At 44.5% G+C, this 18,982-nt stretch overlaps 1 protein-coding gene and 1 long non-coding RNA gene across 3 annotated transcripts in view; one reads left to right on the top strand and one right to left on the bottom strand.

Moving 5' to 3' along the window:
* Window positions 1–4,228, top strand: part of PDZRN3 (PDZ domain containing ring finger 3) — a 128,714-nt gene extending 124,486 nt beyond the window's left edge. For both annotated transcript variants that reach the window (XM_014251782.2, XM_005521974.3), the window contains 2 exons: window positions 762–878; window positions 1,784–4,228. In XM_014251782.2, coding sequence (XP_014107257.2) covers window positions 762–878; window positions 1,784–3,337 — 1,671 coding nt within the window. In that variant the 3' untranslated portion in view covers window positions 3,338–4,228. The remainder of the gene's footprint in view (window positions 1–761; window positions 879–1,783) is intronic.
* Window positions 3,014–18,982, bottom strand: part of LOC148183241 (uncharacterized) — a 48,805-nt gene continuing 32,836 nt past the window's right edge. The window contains exon 3 of the long non-coding RNA XR_015773662.1: window positions 3,014–3,141. This is a non-coding gene — a long non-coding RNA (uncharacterized LOC148183241). The remainder of the gene's footprint in view (window positions 3,142–18,982) is intronic.

The following is an 18,982-nucleotide window of genomic DNA, read 5'->3' as shown; positions in this document are numbered from 1 at the left end:
ACACTGAACTCTAATTCCTATTGCTATTGATTATTCATTCATTAAAACACCTATTATTTAGCCCTTCACACACCGTCTCTTAAAATACTTGAATACTGTCAAGAAGCCTCCTGAGCTGCAATAAAAGGTTGAACCAGATCCCTTTGTAGAGCAGGGATTAGCACAACAAAGGTGTTGAACAAACAGCCGGGAGCACCATTGTTTGATCTGTCTCTGCTCCAGTGCTGGGAGAGCAGCCCTTGCCAGTGTACCTGGAGACACGGGGTCAGGGTCATCACTGTTCTCTTAGCCTGGATATTTCTGATCTTTCCCTTGGGGATAAGCGGGAATGGGAATAAAAATGTCCTACAGACCCCAGCCAGATTTTCCTTCTGGCCCTTGATGCTGTCTCACAAGAGGTGTGTTTGAGCTTTGGGCTCTGGAGTGTTTTTATACATCCTAATCAAGTTGTGCACAAACCAAAACTGCCTCAACTCTTAAAGTATTTCCACGGATCAAAAGACTGAGTTTTTTCATATGTAGAGGGCTGTTGAAGATAAAAACCCTGCTCCTGGAGATGGAGGCAGCTGTGGGAGGAGGTGGCACAGTCAATATCCACACTTAGCGCAGGGACAGGCTCCTTCCCAAGACACGTCAGCACTGTCACAGAAGGGAATCTCCTGAGATTTCCCAACCACTGTCCATAAAGAAAAGCCATAATTTATGTCAGTCTTCAGTCTTTTGACAACAATTTTTTGTTTTTTCCCTCCCTTTCCACACAGCTGGATGAAGGATGGATGGATGATGACAGAAACGATTTTCTGGATGACTTGCACATGGACATGTTAGAGGAACAGCACCACCAGGCAATGCAATTTACTGCCAGCATGCTTCAGCAGGTACTGCCCTTCTGGTGTGCAGGGCTGTCAAACTTCCCACTGCACTCACTAGTCAATATTGAGCTTGGCTGAATACACTTGGTGTCTCGAGTGACACTGAGATCAAGGCAAAAGGGCTTTCTGTAAAATCAAGATATTACATGGCTGTCCACAGCTTCATCTCAGGGACCAAGATGTTTTAAAATAGTACCTTTTGTGCTTTGCCCCTTACAACAACATGATCACAATTCTTGGAAATCCTCTGTCACTGTGGTCACTGAGAGGAGTAACTGGGTGTGTGGTGGATAGAGCAGGCAGGGAGCTGATTTACAGAATCTCCTGGTTGATGTGCATGCACAGACTGGAAACAGCCTCCCAAAACCTGCAAACCCAAATGGACAACTCAGGCAAATGATTGAAGTAAGATCTATACAAGGGGAAAAAGGCAAAGAAAAAGTTTTTACATTGCAAATTTTATGCAGGGCCATAGATACAGGCTTATGTTCTCCATCATTCTGCTATGATTAAAGCTCCTTCTCAGTTTTTGCCTAGATTTTTTTTCTAAAGTTTTCTAGAGCTCTACATCCTCTGTGGCATCCCCATGTTGTGAACAGTCATGCTCTCACTTTGGCACTGCAGGAGAACTGGAAAGCGTTGTGCACCTAAGTGGGAGAAGAAACATTTTGAAAATGTGACTTCTACCACTGTTGCTGCATAGGTGAAAATCAGACCTCAGGTTCTTCTGAAAAGGACATCCACAGCAGGCTGTGGGCTTGGTCACCTTTTCTCTGAGTTCTTAATAATAATCCTTCTATATAAGACTCAGAAAGCATAAAAAGTGATGGATTAGGAGAACTATTTAAAAATAAACATATTTCATGCAATTGCAATAATTTTTCTTTGTGTCCTGCTGTTCCTGTTGTTAGAAGAAGCACGAGGAGGATGGAGGCACCACAGACACAGCCACTATTTTGTCCAACCAGCACGAGAAGGACAGCGGCGTGGGGCGCACGGACGACAGCACTCGCAACGACGAGAGCTCCGAGCAGGAGAACAACGGGGACGATCACACCACCTCCTCCAACACTCTGGGGAGCCAGAAGAAGCTGACCTACAGCCACGACACCCTGGGAAGTGGGGACATGCAGTTCAGCAACGAGTCGTTCATCTCAGCCGACTGCACCGACGTCGACTTCCTCGGCATCCCTGTGGACGAGTGCGAGCGGTTCCGGGAGCTGCTGGAGCTGAAGTGCCAGGTGAAGTCTGCCAACCCCTACGGTCTGTACTACCATAACAGCACCCTGGAGATGAGCAAAAGCGACCAAGAGAGCGTCGACAGAGAGCTGGAGATGCTCAACGAGGAGCTGCGCAACATCGAGCTGGAGTGCCTCAACATCGTCAGGGCGCACAAAATGCAGCAGCTGAAGGAGCAGTACCGGGAGCCCTGGATGCTGCACAACAGCGGCTTCCGAAACTACAACACGAGCATCGACGTCCGCAGGCACGAGCTCTCGGACATCACCGAGCTGCCCGAGAAGTCCGACAAGGACAGCTCGAGTGCCTACAACACGGGTGAGAGCTGCCGGAGCACTCCGCTCACGCTGGAGATCTCCCCTGACAATTCCCTGCGCCGAACTGCAGAAGGCATTAACTGTCAAGGAAACGAGGGGGCAGTGGCGTATAATGTCTCCCAGAAGAATTTGTTTGCTGGCTCGGAGAGCCATGAATCCAGCGCTGGTAAATGCCACGCCTCCGCTAAAGATCCTGACCTTGGCAAGCAGCTGGAGAGCAAGGAGAGGAAAGGCAGCGATGGCAGCAAAAGCCCAACTCACGGGCAGAAAGCCTCGGGCTCCTCTTACGTGTCCCCTTACCACCACTCTCCCTACAAACACGCTCACATCCCTGCCCACGCCCAGCACTACCAGAGCTACATGCAGCTGATCCAGCAGAAATCCGCCGTGGAATACGCACAGAGCCAGATGAGCCTGGTGAGTATGTGCAAGGACTTGGCCTCGGGCCAGAGCGAGCCCAGGATGGAGTGGAAGGTCAAGGTCAGGAGCGACGGGACGCGCTACATCACCAAGAGGCCGGTGAGGGACAGGCTGCTGAGGGAACGGGCCATAAAGATCAAGGAGGAGCGCAGTGGGATGACCACGGATGACGATGCCATCAGTGAGATGAAGATGGGCCGGTACTGGAGCAAGGAGGAGAGGAAGCAGCACCTGGTGAAAGCCAAGGAGCAGAGGAGGCGGCGGGAGTTCATGATGCAGAGCAGGTTAGAGTGCTTAAAGGAGCAGCAAGGTGCAGAGGAGAAGAAGGAGATGAACATCATTGAACTGAGCCACAAAAAAATGATGAAGAAGAGAAATAAAAAAATATTTGACAATTGGATGACAATCCAAGAACTGCTAACCCATGGAACAAAGTCACCGGACGGCACGCGGGTGTACAATTCCTTCCTGTCAGTGACTACTGTATAATCAATCCCCAGTGCTAAATTATGTACATAAAACACTACCAGTGGGGTAGGAATCAATGCCTCGTTCAATGTGGCAAGAGTTTTGTATATAAGATACAGTCACCGAGTTTATAGTTCGAATACTGAACTCTACGACCGTGGGTGCCAGGATCTCCATTCTGCAGTGGAGAGGAAGCTTGCCCATCTCCTTCAAAGGCAATATTGGCAGTGCTTTTTGGAACACTGACTGTACTTTTTTACTTGTTCCCTTTTACATGAAGTGTCTAAATATCAGAAATGTATTAACCATACTTACACAGGTAATTTGCTTAAACTATATTCATATTAAAAGGTACCCATGCTTTTCTTTACCTAAAAAAAGAATGCAAGAAACCCACAAGAACAACTGCACATATGTATTTTTATTTCTTTTTTGTGAAACCATATTTTGTGATATTATTTTGCTGTTGTTCACTTCTACACCGAGTGCTGTTTATCAATACTTAGCTCAAGGTTTAAACTCAGAATTAGAATCATTCTCTTGTAATATTTAACATTTATCAAACAGCAGTTTTTAGAGTTATGCTCAACATTTAAACATTTTTCTCTTTAAGGTTTCTGAAGAAAGTATAGAGGTTTCATCTGAAAAGCCTGAGGCAAAGTAGACTATTATGCAGCTTTAAAGGATTTTAAAGCATGTTTGCAAATGTTGCAACCTATTGAAGAAACGTGCATGTACAGCTAATTTGTTTATATAAGACAGTTTGTGGAATTTGAAAAGCCCATGGTAGTAACTGTTTGCTTTATAGATTTGAATGTATTGAATTACAAAAGCAGTTTCATGAAATCATCATTAGCTACAAACGTTAACAAGTAAAATGAAGTAAAATAAATTATTGTTTTATATTTCAAACTACCTTAAATTCTTTTTATTCCCTTCTGGTTTCACCACCTAGAATATAATTTTATGCAGTATAGCTCCTGTGCTGCAGAAATGCCTGGACAGCCACTGGAGCCAAACCTGAGGGAATAATTGGCGTCCTGACTTTGGGGGGAATTTGGATTGAGGTTTTCGTGAGCGAAGAGGCAAGGGAGAAGCACAAAGAATATCAAGAGTATAATCAAGCAGTGTTTATCTTCAGCTCACGAGGTGTTTAAGGTGACTTGTAAGAAAGAAACAGAATTGCTGCTCTCCTGCTTTGCTTTATGGTTTCTTAGTGGTGTATAAACCCCACCCATAGCCTTCAGTAGGGGTTTGCATTAAAACCAGACAATATATAAATTAAAGCGTATAAAAACTAAAGCAAATAAATATACAAATTAAAGGAGATGGTGAAAAAATAACAGAGCTGACAATAAGATATCACAGTCCTCTTTGTGTTTTCTATTTTTGATTATAAATTGGAATGTTCTTCTGGATTAAGTGATGTAGGTTCATAATTAATAGCTCCCAGATTCTCCATCCCCTCTCCCTTTTTCCTTGAAAACTTAATCCCAGACCATCTAAGTTTTCATTCTGGACTTTTCTGTCATAACTCAAATGAGCAAGAATTGCAATCCTAGTGACAGAAGTGCAAAGTTGGAAGGGGAGAGATTAACAGCTTCTTGTGCCTATTTTTTCTGTCATGGAGAAGCAAACAGCAGATTTGTCCATGGTTTTTTTCTGCTCCCTCTGTGGACTAGCACTGAATTCCATGGAATGTGTCTGCCACACTCCACAGTGAGCTTCTGTACACCTGGAAATGCCCCTTCAGCCTGTGTAATCTGGCAACCTTGTCAGTAAGCCTCTGCAAATTTATCTTCAAAACATTATTTTCCTTCAGGATAAAGAGCTAGTCCTACTGTAGTCTGTGAGAGGTTTCTCTGTTGACTTTGTCAGAGCTGGGATTTCTCCTGACGTGCACCAGCTGTTACCATCACCAGTGGTACAGTGGGGAAAACACCAGATTTTTTGCACACTTTTTTCAGTGTAAGACATTTTTCCATCTCTATCTCAAAATCTGCTTCACCCTGAGTCCATGTTCTGTTCATCCCAACTGCAGGTGTGAGAGCCACAGCAAAATCCTGCCCCTCCTCAAGCCCACACACTCAAATGTCCTGAGCTGTGACTAGTGTGCAGCAACAATCCTTAAACCAGGCATGAGAAGACAGCTCAACCTCCTTTTGTCTGCCTGGAAATATTAGAGTAAGATTTGAAATGTTCTAATGAGGAATAATTATTATCAAGCTGCTCAAAAGAAACAAAACAGACTCCTTTGGAATAACCTCACATGCAGGGGTTCCTTTGGGCACCAGTGACATCAATGCTGAGCATTCTGTGCATTGGGTAGCAGCAGGAATATGTTTGGGAATTTGGTGTGGTATGCAGGAATTATAACAAAGCATCCACAGTATAAAATCTACATTCGTTAAGATGTTGAAATAAAATTATTGGCCAAGAATTACTCTCACAGCTTTGAGTTTTTCTTCAATAAATACTTGTTATTTAGGACAGTTAAAAATCACCTCTCTCCTTTAGCACTAGGATTTATTAATTAGCATCAGTTCACAGAATCCATCAGTTATCCTGGAAATCTGAACAAAAGCTTTTGCAAACCTCGGATTTTCCTTTTTCAGTTGTCATCCCACTTCTCATTGCCCTATCAAAGAACTTAATGAGGTGCTGTGTAAAGGGAGATTTGGGGTCTTTTTACTACTTGCAAGGAAACATTGGAAATTACCATAAAATTAATCCAAACCTGACATTACAGAGCAAAGAATCCAGCTAAAAGCAGCCCTGGATACCTAAGAGGAAATATTTCATCCAAAAGTTTTTCTAAAAATGACATTGTAGTACATACCCCAGTGCTTAAAAGATAACACTGGAAATTGTGCTGATATCTGAAGGATATCTCCAGAAATCTCCAGGCAGCATCAGAGGTTTTGTCCCCTGGGTTACCACAGGTTGTACCCAAAACCCATCACCCTCCACCACGGCCACTCCTGTGGGGCAGTGTGGTGGGTTGGTCCTGGTGGACACAGATTCAGATACTCAGAGTCCTGCAGGGATCAGCACTGAGGGAATGTGCTAAGGTTCCACTGGGGATGCTCATTCCAAGGGGTTTTTGAAGTTCTTTTGAACCTGGGAGTATAAAACTTCATATCCAGCTGCCTCCTCAGCCTAATATCAAGCGTAATCTCAAGCAAAAGCGATCCCAGGATAAATAAGTATGCAGGGAGAGACCCTAAATACACAAGGAGGAACATGGAATTGCCAAGCTGAGAGGTTCAACCAGAATGTGTGTGTGCAGCTCCTGGAGATTCTCCCACAGCCCTTGCACATTCCTGCTGCTCCTTGTCCCTGCTCCTGCCATGGCAACACCTCAGTCCCCATCCCTGGGCAGCTCCATCCCAGCAGAGGTGACAAGGGGACACCCTGGATACAGGCTGGTGCAGAATTTGGCTGCCTCTCTGCAATGCAAACAGGCTCTGTGTCAAACTGGGGTCAGCTTCCCTGAATTGCACACCGTCTCCCAGATGTAAAAAATCTATAAAAATGTAAAATACTTATTTGCAAATAGGGTTTAAAGCGGCATGGAATCGCCCGGTTTAGATGTGCACTGAAATGGGAAAGCCCTGAACCAAACCTAACAGCATTTTTTTGTAAATTAAGAGATCTTGCACAGTAGGGATGGCAAATAAAATGAGGTAAGACTACATATTGCCTAGGGACTACTGGTTGGAGAACTAATTAGGATTATAAACTGAAAGTATGTAAATTAACCAAATATAATTATCTGCTAGTGGCCTTTGGAAATAGGTTACCGGATACTTGTTAGCAAAATTGCTCAAATGCCTGGAAGCCATACAAAGCAAGCCATAAGCAATTTAAATTCCTCTCTTTGTTTTATTTTCAATTGTTTTAAAGCAGTTTTTGTATTAAGGATTTATCGGAACATAAACTAATTAGAAAACTCAAAAACCAAAAGTGAGACAGAGACTGACACAGCAGATGCTGCACCTCCATCCCAAGGCCCTTGGTTTTGTTGAATGTGAATTGTTTGATGTGTCAAAATAGCAAAGATTCTGCTTGGGGTTTCACCAGAACAGCTCTGTGAGCTGCCAGCCAGAGTTCAGCTGGGAGAGTGGAGGTTTCTGCACGAGTTCAACACCTCAACCATACGAGGTTTGTGTGGAGATGTGCTCTCTGCTTGAGTGCAGACATGCAGAATTATCCTCCCTTTTCTCCAGGTGTCTGTCATGGCACAAAGCAGCAGCTTCAGGGGTTTCTGTGGGGAGATCTCACCACCAGATCATGTCTGCAGAAACACAGGATTGGCCACTGGAGGAGCTGAGGGTGGTGGAGACAGTGCTATGTATTTAACATTATAAAATATAAGGGGTCACATCTAAAGGGGCTGATTTCATGCTGAAGCATGAGGGCTTTAATGCACAGGCCTGCCACAAAGCCCACTTATGTGAGCTGAACGACTCCAAGCAGTCCCAGGGGATTTAAAGCACTCTATTAACTTACACAGTTAATTACCCTGCACTGTGCCATTGAGGTATTCCAAGGGACAAGCCATCACAGCACAACTGCATTTCCTGCTGCTCACCACACCTCCCACAGACCTTCTAATGGTCACTGCTTTAAAAAAACCCATCCTGCAGCCCTGCTAAAATAAAACACTGCCACCCCAACCTGTGCCCTCCTCCAGAAGCTCACGGGGTTCTGTGTCCCAGCTCATGCTGGAAGATGAATTGTGCAGCTGCTGCAGGACTGACTGTAGTAGGTTCTCAGTCAGCAAGCATTGCTACGTGTTCTTGGGTCTAAAGCTTCTTGCTGGAATCCTGAAATACCCAAAACATCCTCATTTCTACAGCATAACAAATGCAGTTGCCTACTCTGAGAATTTGGTAGAGAACAAAACCCAAATTTAATTTAAAAGCCTCCTGTCTGTTCTACTGGAGTCAATCTGCCAGTGTTGGATGCTGGGAATTAAAACTTTACCTGCTTTCTTTTACCTAAATTTGCACATCAGCATCATGGATCTCAATGCATAATTGCAATGCTTTTTACTCACCAAAATGAGAACAAGGTTCTAACCAGTTTCCTATGAAAAACTGTCATCTTCTGACACAGAATGTTTCTTAGAGGAGATTTAATCAAATCAATTAATAATGACTTGGCAACAATGCTCCAATTAGGGTTTTAATTTACAAAAGTATAATGCCAATAGCATATAAAAAAAAAAAAAATAAAATCAGTGGAGCCAAATCAGCGGAGCCGGTGCCCAAATAAACATCTGGGCTGATATTATTTCTCCCTTCTATGCAAAATCAAAGTAATTTTTAAAAGATAACTACATTTCTCCAAAATCTTCTTCAATCACCTCTAAGACTAATCAAGTTAAAGCAAGCCCAAACAGCCCGTTCCTAATTCTCCCAGCAGATGATGCTGGCTTTAGGTCACATTTCCTGCACCCTGCTCACATCTCTCTCCCCCTTCTGGGAAAACTGAGCCAGCTAAGCCAGAAGGGTTTTATTCTTCAGAAAGAATAATCCCCACAGTCTTCCAGAGTTGGGTGTGGGCCCAGCTATGACTGGGGATCAATTACATGTGCAGGAAATCACATACATAACACACAGAACAAGTGCCAAGTCTGCCTCTGTTATGTATTTTGATTTTGTGTTTTGTTCTTCAGGACCAAAAAAGGACTTGGGTCCATCTCATTCGTGATATGAGAAGCACATAATATCCCCAAAGGACTGAAAATGTCTTCATTTCCACAGCATGAACAGATTAAATGCTTGCTCTGGAAGCCAGGAGATTCTGTTATAAAGCACAAGCCTAAAGAAAGGCCCAGCAACAAAGGCTGGGCTGGAGCTGCTGACAAATCCTGAACTGCACAAGTGCAAAGAGGCAGCACAGCTTGTGTGGCTGGGCCAGGGACTGCTCCTCTGGCCAGGACACAACACTTGGGCTGTCCTTTCAAATCAGTTTGCCAGGGAGGAGCTTTAAAGGTAATTTCTTTGACAATCCATCCTTTTTATGTGAAGCAACTGCAGGACCGTGCTACGGGGAGCCCCATTAGCCAAGAATAAGAACTTCTGTGTAAAAGTGAACTTTTGGTGACCTTCTCTCAAACAAAATACTTTATCATATTGGAGTGTGGGCCTCCCAGGTGTCGTGGCGAGGCTCCATTGTCCCGACTCGGAGAGCTAGCTTTGATTTTCCATAATCCATCCTCCGGCTTAGCTGGGCTTTGTTAGCTTTGAATGCCATAAACAAAGGCTCCCCAAAAGGCAAATCCAGCTATAACTGTTTAATAAAACTAAATCAAAAGGCTGCAAATTGAAGGCACCCAAGGTTTATCAAGTTGCTGCTTTGCTCCAGTTCAGAGTAAGCACCCAACATTTATATTCCTCAGGGCTCGAGGGATCAGCCCAAATAAAAGCAATAGGGTCACATCCAAATAATTTCCACAAGAAACACAACTTGTTTACACCATAAGATCCAGCAATGTAACAAAAAACAAAATGTAACAAAACACAAAAGCAAACTTACAAAGCTATTCCAGAAACACCTCTCTGCTCTGCTGCATCTGAACTTACAAACTGAACTCAAGCACTACACGATTATTTGGTAATGAACTGATGAGCCTTTTTCAGTATTTCCATTCCAAACTGTCTCTAGTGAGGAAAGACTGACCCTTTCTATACCTGCAGCCACAAAGCTTTCTCCTGTGTCAGTGTTTTCCAACGAGGCTGAGAGGTTCTGATTCATTTATTCTTTCCAGGAGTCTTTGTAGACTTTGTAGAATGCACATCTGCATTACAGAGTAATTGAGGCTGGGAGGGACCTCTGGAGATCCTCTGGCCCCATTCACCACTCAAACGTGGCACTAGGAAGGATTGCTTAACACAAAATAAACAAACAAGGTGCTGCAGGATGCAGCTTCAGGGCAAATCCAAAGGGACAATGAACCAGACACTAAAAGGGTTTTTTTTTAACAGTTTCAACACAGGCTCTCTCCTCCACAAGCATTTTCTGCCAGGCACTCCAGCATGTCCTCCTTGTCCTGCTCTTGCAGGGCTTTTCACTTAGCCCCCCCAGTGCCAGCTTTCCTAAACACTGACAGAGGCTCCCTTGGCATGTGGGAGAGGGCAGTGCCTGTATGGACAGAGCCCCTTGGTCCCAGGTCCCTGTCCCCACTGGTGACCCAGGCACAGCTGGTTCACAAGCACAGGAATGGGAACAAGGCTCTAACCTCACCCTGCAAAAAAGGTTGTAGCACGGCCCTAGAAGTGGTCAGGTGTGAGAAGAGAAGCAGCTGTACCAGGCTCACACTTGATGCACCAGATTGGGCAGATGGTTTTGTATTTACCCCTTAAAATCCCTGCAGTGGGTGCAGCACACACCCCACATGCCCAGAGGATGTAGGAGGTTATGCCCCTTTGGGCACATGCACAGCAGCATCCTTTGAATTATTCAGGCTGGGAAAAAAACTCACATTATTAAGAAAAAGTAACAACTACCACATAACACATCTGCCTGTGTTTGCAAGTCCTTGTGCCAACTCTTCTCCTTCCCGAGTCCCAGGGCAGTTTCTAAGTCCTTTATCTGAGCATAAATGACACCAGTCCTGCAGTGGAAGCTTTGCTTGATGCTGAGAGAAGGAGCCAGCCTTGAAGAAAAGTAGCTTCACTCAATCAGCATTAATAGCTCACATATCAAACACTCACAAGTCAGGAACAAAACCAAAGCTAGCAAACCCTGTTCTACAGTAATGCAGCATCTGTCGTTTTCAAAACTAAGTCAGAATAAATGTGGCAATTTCATTTGCCTGCATGTGGCTGTTGATGAGCGTGGAGAAATATTTCCAGATTAAATGGGTGAACATCCATGTGGCTAAAGTAGTACAAATAGGGCCAGGCACAGCTGGTACTTTGTCTCCTAACATGGAGATTAGTGCCATCAGCAGGGGCACACGAGCCCAAAATGCAGTAATTCTGCTAAATAACAAGTGCCTGCCAAAGAGATTGTGTATTCCCAGCACAGCCCTAAACCTCAAATCATCACCAACATCTGAGGCAGCAAGGGTGCCTTAACAATGCAGCTCAGGTTTTCATCTTCTCCAGAGGTGGAGGAGGGGACCTGCTTCTGGCTGGGGCTTCCCATGTGCCACACCAGCAAAGAACTCAGAATATTCCCCTGAAACCGTGCCAGAAACCCCTCAAACATCCCTTCCCCTCTCTCACTTTCCTAGCTGATCAGTTCAGGTGACAACAACAATTTGTTAAAAAAAACGGGAGCACAGAGTAACAAGCTCAGAGACCAAGCATATCACTCATCTGAAAAAGTACTACATTTTATTTTTTTTTTTAAACTTATTTGGATCAAATTATTAATTTTCACTCCAGCAGCACTCACAGACAGAGGCAGCACTTTTCTGTGTAAGCTAAGGCCATTCTCATTGGAGACAGACATCAGGCAGAGCTCGTGTTCCTGAGGTCTTCAGACATAAATGGTTGTGGCGAGTAAAAGGAACACTCTGTTCCCAGGGAGAAGCACCCAGTCCCTCTCTGCAGAGGTGGAAGGATTTTCCAAAGCAATCCATGCCCCATGAGCTACCCCACAATGTAGACTAAAGGGGATTAGACATGAGTGCTGATGGTGAGAAGAGAAGGGAGTGAGAAGCAGTAACTGCAGGGCTCTCACAGACCCTGGAATTTCGGTTTGTGAACCTCCCTTGTCTCAGGCCGGCCTGGAGTTTGTCCTGTGGGAGGTCTCACCCTGAGGGACAAATCCTCAGGACTGGCAGATTGTGCTGAGCTGTGGAGAAGAATCCAGGCAGGACAGGGGGTGAGCAGCTGGGAAAACACCAGCACTGAGTACAGCAGCTGTGCCATCAGCTCTGCTCACTGATTGCTCCTCCCTGCACACACAGGACCAAAAAAATGCTTCTTTAGACACTGACACAAAGCCTTCACTCACACAGACCTCTCTTATTCTCCAACTATTATTTGCCAGAACTAACTCATGAGGGCTGGGCACTCCTCTGTAGCTGGTTCCAGAAGCATCTCCTGAAGGGCGTGGGTAGAGAGAAAACTCTGGCTGTCACGGATTCAGGGTTTGTGCCAGGATTGAGTCATCACACCCTGGTGACAAATACAAATGGGACAAATACAAAAGGACCCCACAGGCAGAGAGAGTCTTAAGGTGCTGGTTCAGGTGAGGAAGCAGCAAATGCACATGGAAAGGGAGGTGGGAAATGCAATCACTCCTGGTTCCTCTCTGAGCTACCACAAGCTTTTAGCTGCTCACAAAGAATTACACTTCACTGGAAATAGAAATCAGACTTGTTCTGAAGCTGCTAAACATGCTGCTGCTGCTGCTTTGGAGGGAAATACAATTAGATCTGTATGAAGACTTTTTTTGAAGGATGTTTTATTTTATTTGGTAGTCACATGGAATATTGGAGGTTGAAATAAATCCTAAAATTCTCTGACACAGAATTATGCTATTTAAGGATTAGCCTGGATTATTTGCAGAAAGCTGGGAAAACCCAGCAAAAGTAAGTCTCTGCCAACAGCTGACTGGTTCTGAAGGGGAAGATCTGAAAGAGCATTGGTACTCTTTGTAAATTTATATTTTGAAATATGGCATGTAAACAGAAATTTAAACTACTACAGAGTATGGAATGCTTGGGAGTCCTCAGAAGTTTGTTCAAAACTCGCCAGAGGCAGTGGGGTTTTGATCAGGCCTCTGTGAACAAGGATCTTTCCCACTATACCTATCAGGACCTGGCAACACTGCAAGAATCAGCAAAGCTCAAACCAGATCAGAATTTCATCTAGAATGTTGCTGGTTACTTCAAACTGAAGGAAGCCAGACATCCTCTACCAGAAGATGAATGATTTATACCCATGAAGTCACCATCTCAATCATTCCTATCCTGACAAGTCTCAACCAAGGCTTTATTTGCTTATTGGCCATCCTTAAGGGATGAGTTGGTTCCATCAGTTCATTGTCTTCCTACCCACTCACTTGGAAAGAGACCAAAGTATTGACAGGAAAGAGGCCTCCCAGTGCAGATGACGAGCTCAAGGACAGGGCCCCACTGGGGGAATTTGCCAGGCAAAACCAAACACAGAGAAGGAAAAAGCTTCTCTGCAAAGATTTTCCATTGGAGACAACTTCCACTGACCTCCTAAACACTTGAGCCAGGGGATGTTTACCCCAGCACATGGAGCTCCAAGCAGAGCCTTGAGTCCTCCCTGCTCTAATTCCTGTTCCCAGTGATGCCCTGGCTCAGCACAGGAACAGACTTTCTGTGCTGGCCCATCCCAAACCAAACCTGCACCAGCAGTGGCAAACAGAGGGAGGGAGAGAGCGAGGAAGAAGAGAGGGAGGAAGAAGAGAGGAGAAAAATCATCTACCAAGACTGGAGCTGCTGTTACACGACCAGGGAGAAAATGACCAGTTCTTCCTAATAGCTGATCTCAGTCTATGAGGGTTTTTTTTTCTTTTATGGCTCTGTCTGCTTCATGCCAGCGTGAGCTGCAAACCATAACTTTAATAGCTTCAACCAAAGAGTTATGATAATATCAGACACTGTGGATGATGAGCAAATAACAGCAAAAATGTAATGAAAAGTATATATTTATGTCCTTGCCATTAAACCCAAAGCTATAAACATTGACAGCCCTAAGAGTAGCAGTTTCTGTTGTCATTGATTAACGCTGTGTTTTGAAGAACAAGGAGAAGGTTAAACCAAGAAAGAAACAAAGAGAATTCTTTTTCCCTTCTCTCAGTCTGAAAAACTGGCAATTTTAGGTGAACCTGCATTCCTGAAACATTTTCATAGAAGGCAAAATGCCTTGCAGTGGAAATGCAGTCAAAGGCATCTTCCAGGGCCTTTGAATCACGGCATAATGCACATGTTCAAGCACTAATTAACAAGGAGTGTGCTCACTAATGTGCACATTTCACATTTGTTCTTGGGCCCTCTCCATTAGCATAACTCTCAGCTGACAGGGCAGCCATAACCACCCTTCACTGCAAAACAGGATTTCTTTTAACTCTTCAGCAACTATTGCCTCAAAATATTTTCTGGACAGTCAGCCCAGCCAAACCAATGCAAATACTTTGTGATTGATGTAATTAATCCTGATGATTACTGATGCAAAAGAGATCTTCTGCTCATAAATGGCATCAGGGATGCAGATGATGGCTCAAAACATGGAAGAATCTTCCATGTCTGCCACAGCCTAGAAGACAATGGCTTTGCACCTGGCTCCATCCAGGGTATTGTTTTCCCACCTGGATGGGAATTCTGTTTATCCCCACAGATGGTTCTGAATGGAAAAAATAAGGTCACAGGCTCTGAACATTTCTGCAATGCTACCAGCCTCCTCCAACCTGATAAAGAAGTTTCATTTCTGCTGTTCCTGCTCTGATGAAATGTTCATACCAAACATTTGCACAATTCTCCCCTCCAGCACTGCTCCCCCTCTCTCCTCAGCTCCTCTCATAACCTCCTCTCTTTGGCATCCAACACACCTGATCAGCACACAGGAAATCCAGAACTGCATCCTCTCGAGAGTTCTGGCACAAAAGAGCCTAGAGGTTCTCTTTTTAATCATTTTAAATTAAAAAAAGAAAGAGAGAGAGAGAGAGAGAGAAAGGAAAGACTTAACTGAAGCTGTAGAAGATGGCAAGTCTGAGACTGACCTGGTGCAGAGGTGAATCTGTGCCATTTCCTGGGACAGACCCTGTGCTCCTAAAATCCAGGCCTGGCACAGCCTCAGTGTTACACACAGCTCATTCATCAATCCTCCTGCCAGAACTGACCCTTCCACCATTAAAAGGGCATCAGCTCTTCCCTCTATTGCCATTCCCTCGCTCCAGACCCCAAGCCCCTCACTTCAGGTGAGGCAAAGCCCCCATAACGTCACTCACTGCTCTTTCCCAGGCAACACCCCGGGCATAGCCTGACTCACTGCAATCCCATAAGTTCTCTCAATGCTTGTTCCAAAGAGATTAAAAAAAATTATTTAATTTTCCTACACAGGCAAAGGTTGAAAAGGCAACGTTTCCTGTGAAAAGACTCATATTTTTCCTTCGCTGAAAGGAAGGCTATTTTTCCTGAACATCAGAAATGCTCAAAGTGCTGGAAATTGTTATTTATGTGCACTATTCTCACCCTGGGAGCAAAGATACCCAGTCCTGTGCACCTTCACCACAGCTTTGTGCTGCTCCTTAAGGGAACTGGCTGATGCTTCCTCCTTTCTTCCCTTTTTTTAATAACCTGGATGTTATTATTGCTGCTGTTGTTGCTAAAGAGCTCTAGGGGGAGATGTGAAAATAGTCAGGTCCCTTGTGTAATGCCTGAAATCAAAGCAGAATACATCAGGCTGACACTGCCTGCCTGTTATTGCCTTAAAGCTTGTTATTAAAAACAAACAAAAACAATTGCTGCACCACCCTGTGTTCCACCTCCCCCAGAACAGAAGGGGAATTGAGTGGTGAAAGACATCCAGGCTTCAGCAGTCCTTTAGAGAGATTCCAGCCAGGCAAACTCACTGTGTGCTTTTATATCCCAACTTCCTTGGGAGAGAGGAGATGTGGAGAGTGCCCAGGCAGAGATTCCCCCTCACTCACACAGCTCTTATAGGCACTGCTGGCTCTGGGGACAGGAACATCACTGAAGAATTAACACAGAACAACCCCAGGAAATGTGCAAACACATTCTTCCACTGGAACCTTTAAAAAAGAGTGAATTCTGAGCTCTGAAACGTGCTTTTGAAAGGCTGTTAAAGTAAAACTCTCCTGCAGCATCACAAGGAGAGCTGAACCATTTCTGTGTAAGGCACTGTGATCACCTGAGGATGGGTATCTGCAGAGAGGGATGAACAAAGCCAGATTCCAACTCTGCAATTATTTCTGGACTGTTTAGAAAGTGACAGCCTCACCTCCCACAACATGCAGGTTTCAGCACCACCCCTCCCTCACAAAGCAAATGTCACTCACACTCTGCTCTCTGCCCTCCCAGAGCACCTGGAAAAACCTGAGCGAGCACCAGTGCAGAGATTTGCATCAAAGAACTCCACAGTTTGGCCTGTTAAAAGAAAAATATGAATAATTTCTCTTTGGACCTGACAACAGCTGGTGTTTGCATGAGGGTGCTAAAAGTTCTTTACTTTTACAGCTGTTTATGTAAAGAATTCTTTCTCTCCCCCTCTGGCTTGGGAAGAGGGAAGTCTGAAGAGCTGCATTAATCTCTGTGAATCACTATCTCAGCTGCAACTACTGTTCGATATTCTTAAAACTGTCAGCACTAAAAATATAGGTTTTCTCCACAATAATTGCTTTTTAAAATACCAGTAAGGCCACTCTGGGGAGAGCTGTTATCATGAAATAATTATGCCCCTTTGGGATGTGAACACATGGTTGTGCTTTACGGATCAGAGCAACACCCCCGTGAATTACAGCAGAACAAGGCTCCTGTTGTGCTTTTCTCCCAAAGGCAGGAGGTTTCCTGGCCTCCCCCTCTCTTGTTTTTAGGTGGTTCAGGCACCTTAGCTAAAAACATGTTCCTAAGAATCATAAGAGAGCAAACAGCTGTGACTTCCTTACTCTACAGCCATCTGTGCTCATGTATTTTTAATGCATCATTTTGGCTATTCCCACCAAAGTTGTTTGATTTGTGTTTGTGGCTATCAGACAGGCCCTGCACTGCTGAGAGGGGCCCTGATGTGACATGAGCTGTGTGTGGCAGGTGAGGAGAGGCACCAGGACAAGGCTGCACTACCCCTTAAGGTCCCATAGCTCAGACTCACAAAGATGAGGAATTCAGCATCCCAAGGAATGATCAAAACGGCCTCAAAGACATTGTCAGCTGTGTGTGAGGAAAGTACAACACCAAAACCTCATTGGCTGCACATCTTCATCCTGTTCATCATCCCTAGGAGTTCACATTCATATCCACAAGCACAAGAAAGCCCTGATGTGCGTGCATATACAAATTAATGCACCATTTATTGTTTGTGATGAAGCAAGGGGAGATGCCACAGCACTGAGAGACCCACAGAAGGACTCAGCTAAATGTTAGACAAGGCATTTACACAGACTGAGAGCTGCACAGACACTGAACACTTCAATGACAGCAACAGAGGTCACATTTAGGGACTGGGGCCAATTCTAAAGCAGCCCATCCCAGGCAGCTGAGGTTACCTGCATCCGTCTCCCACTCCGTGCCAATAACACCATAAAAGATGTGAATGTGTCAAGGTTATTGCTTTTTCCCAATCAAAATGAGGAAAGGTTGCAATGTCTGTAAGGTTTTGGACATGCTCCCAAAAAAGCAGTCATCACCTGGTTTGGAAAACAGCCTAAGCTGAAATACCAGGGGCCTATTTACACATAAAGAGACAAAGAAATTCAGGATAGGACTTGCTGAACACAGCTCAATGAACAAGACCCCATTTCAATCATGATTTCTTCCACAAAAGGAGAGAAGAAAATGACAAAATCATGAAAACAACAAATGCGTCAATGTGATACAGTAAAACATCTCTGCTACTGTAATAACAGCCATGAGTTGATGAACCATTGGATAGAACAACCAACAGAAAAATTAGACCATTTGGCTGTGGCCACTGGAATGTAATAGATGGCTCTTGAGCAGGGATAACTGAGCACATCCTGCAGTGATTAATGTGAAAAGCTGGGTGGTGAATAAAGTGTTTAACACAAGAGAGCAATACAGTATGCAAACCAAACTAAAACCCCCATAAATAATTCAGGCACTCTTGCAAAGATTTACAAAGATTTATTTCACACATAAATCCCCTTTGTTGTAATATCAGAAAAAAGGATGAGCACTTCCATGCTTATTTACACAGAACATAATGGAAACCTCACTTCAGAAAGAGGAATGCTCTGAAGGAATCTTCCTTCCTGTGACATAATGGAGCAGCATCTTGGCTAAAGGTCCCCTGAAAACTTTGGCAGTAAAATCACAGGATGGTTTGGGCTGGAAGGGACCTTCAAGATCATCTCATCATGAGCAGAGAACCTTCCACTAGCCCAAGCTGCTCGCATTCATCAACACTACAGAATTATATATAATTATATTGTATATAATCATATAACAGCTATATATATGTTACCTGTTACATAATTATAAAACATTTATTTACAGGGCTGAACTTGACACAGTGGTGTGGGATTAACAAACTGGTCACACTCCTGAGGGCAGTGCCAGCATTTATCAGCGTGCCCCCAGTGCAGGTCAGAGTGGGCTCACATGGCAAGCCCTGAGCAGTGCAGGGCTCTCAGAGCCTCTCATCCCCACCAAGACTGAGCACAGCCCTTCCTGCTCCAGCAAGCCCAGTTCCATCAGCAGGCTGGGTCAAGCAAGGAGCTGTTATTTCTTGGCTGTTCAGACCATAAGCCAGGGCAGAACTTCCCTTACATTAACATGACAATACCTGTTCCAGCCTAGGACCCAAATCACACAGCTAAACCCTCCTGTCAGTGCCCCAGTGGTTATGGAAATTCCAGTGATTATGTGGAAATTCAGCTGGCAGGTACCTACAGCTGAGTTTAGCTTCCAGCCCTGCACAGCACTGCCAAACCCCACATATTCCTTAGTCTGAGCTCGCAAAGCTTTCAGAGCCC

The sequence above is a fragment of the Pseudopodoces humilis genome, chromosome 13 (genome assembly GCF_049639895.1).
Source record: "Pseudopodoces humilis isolate 2021_Gansu_Grassland_sample_001 chromosome 13, ASM4963989v1, whole genome shotgun sequence".
NCBI lineage: Eukaryota > Metazoa > Chordata > Aves > Passeriformes > Paridae > Pseudopodoces > Pseudopodoces humilis.
Note: the sequence above shows the minus strand (reverse complement) of the source record. Positions and strands in the feature narration are given on the sequence as shown.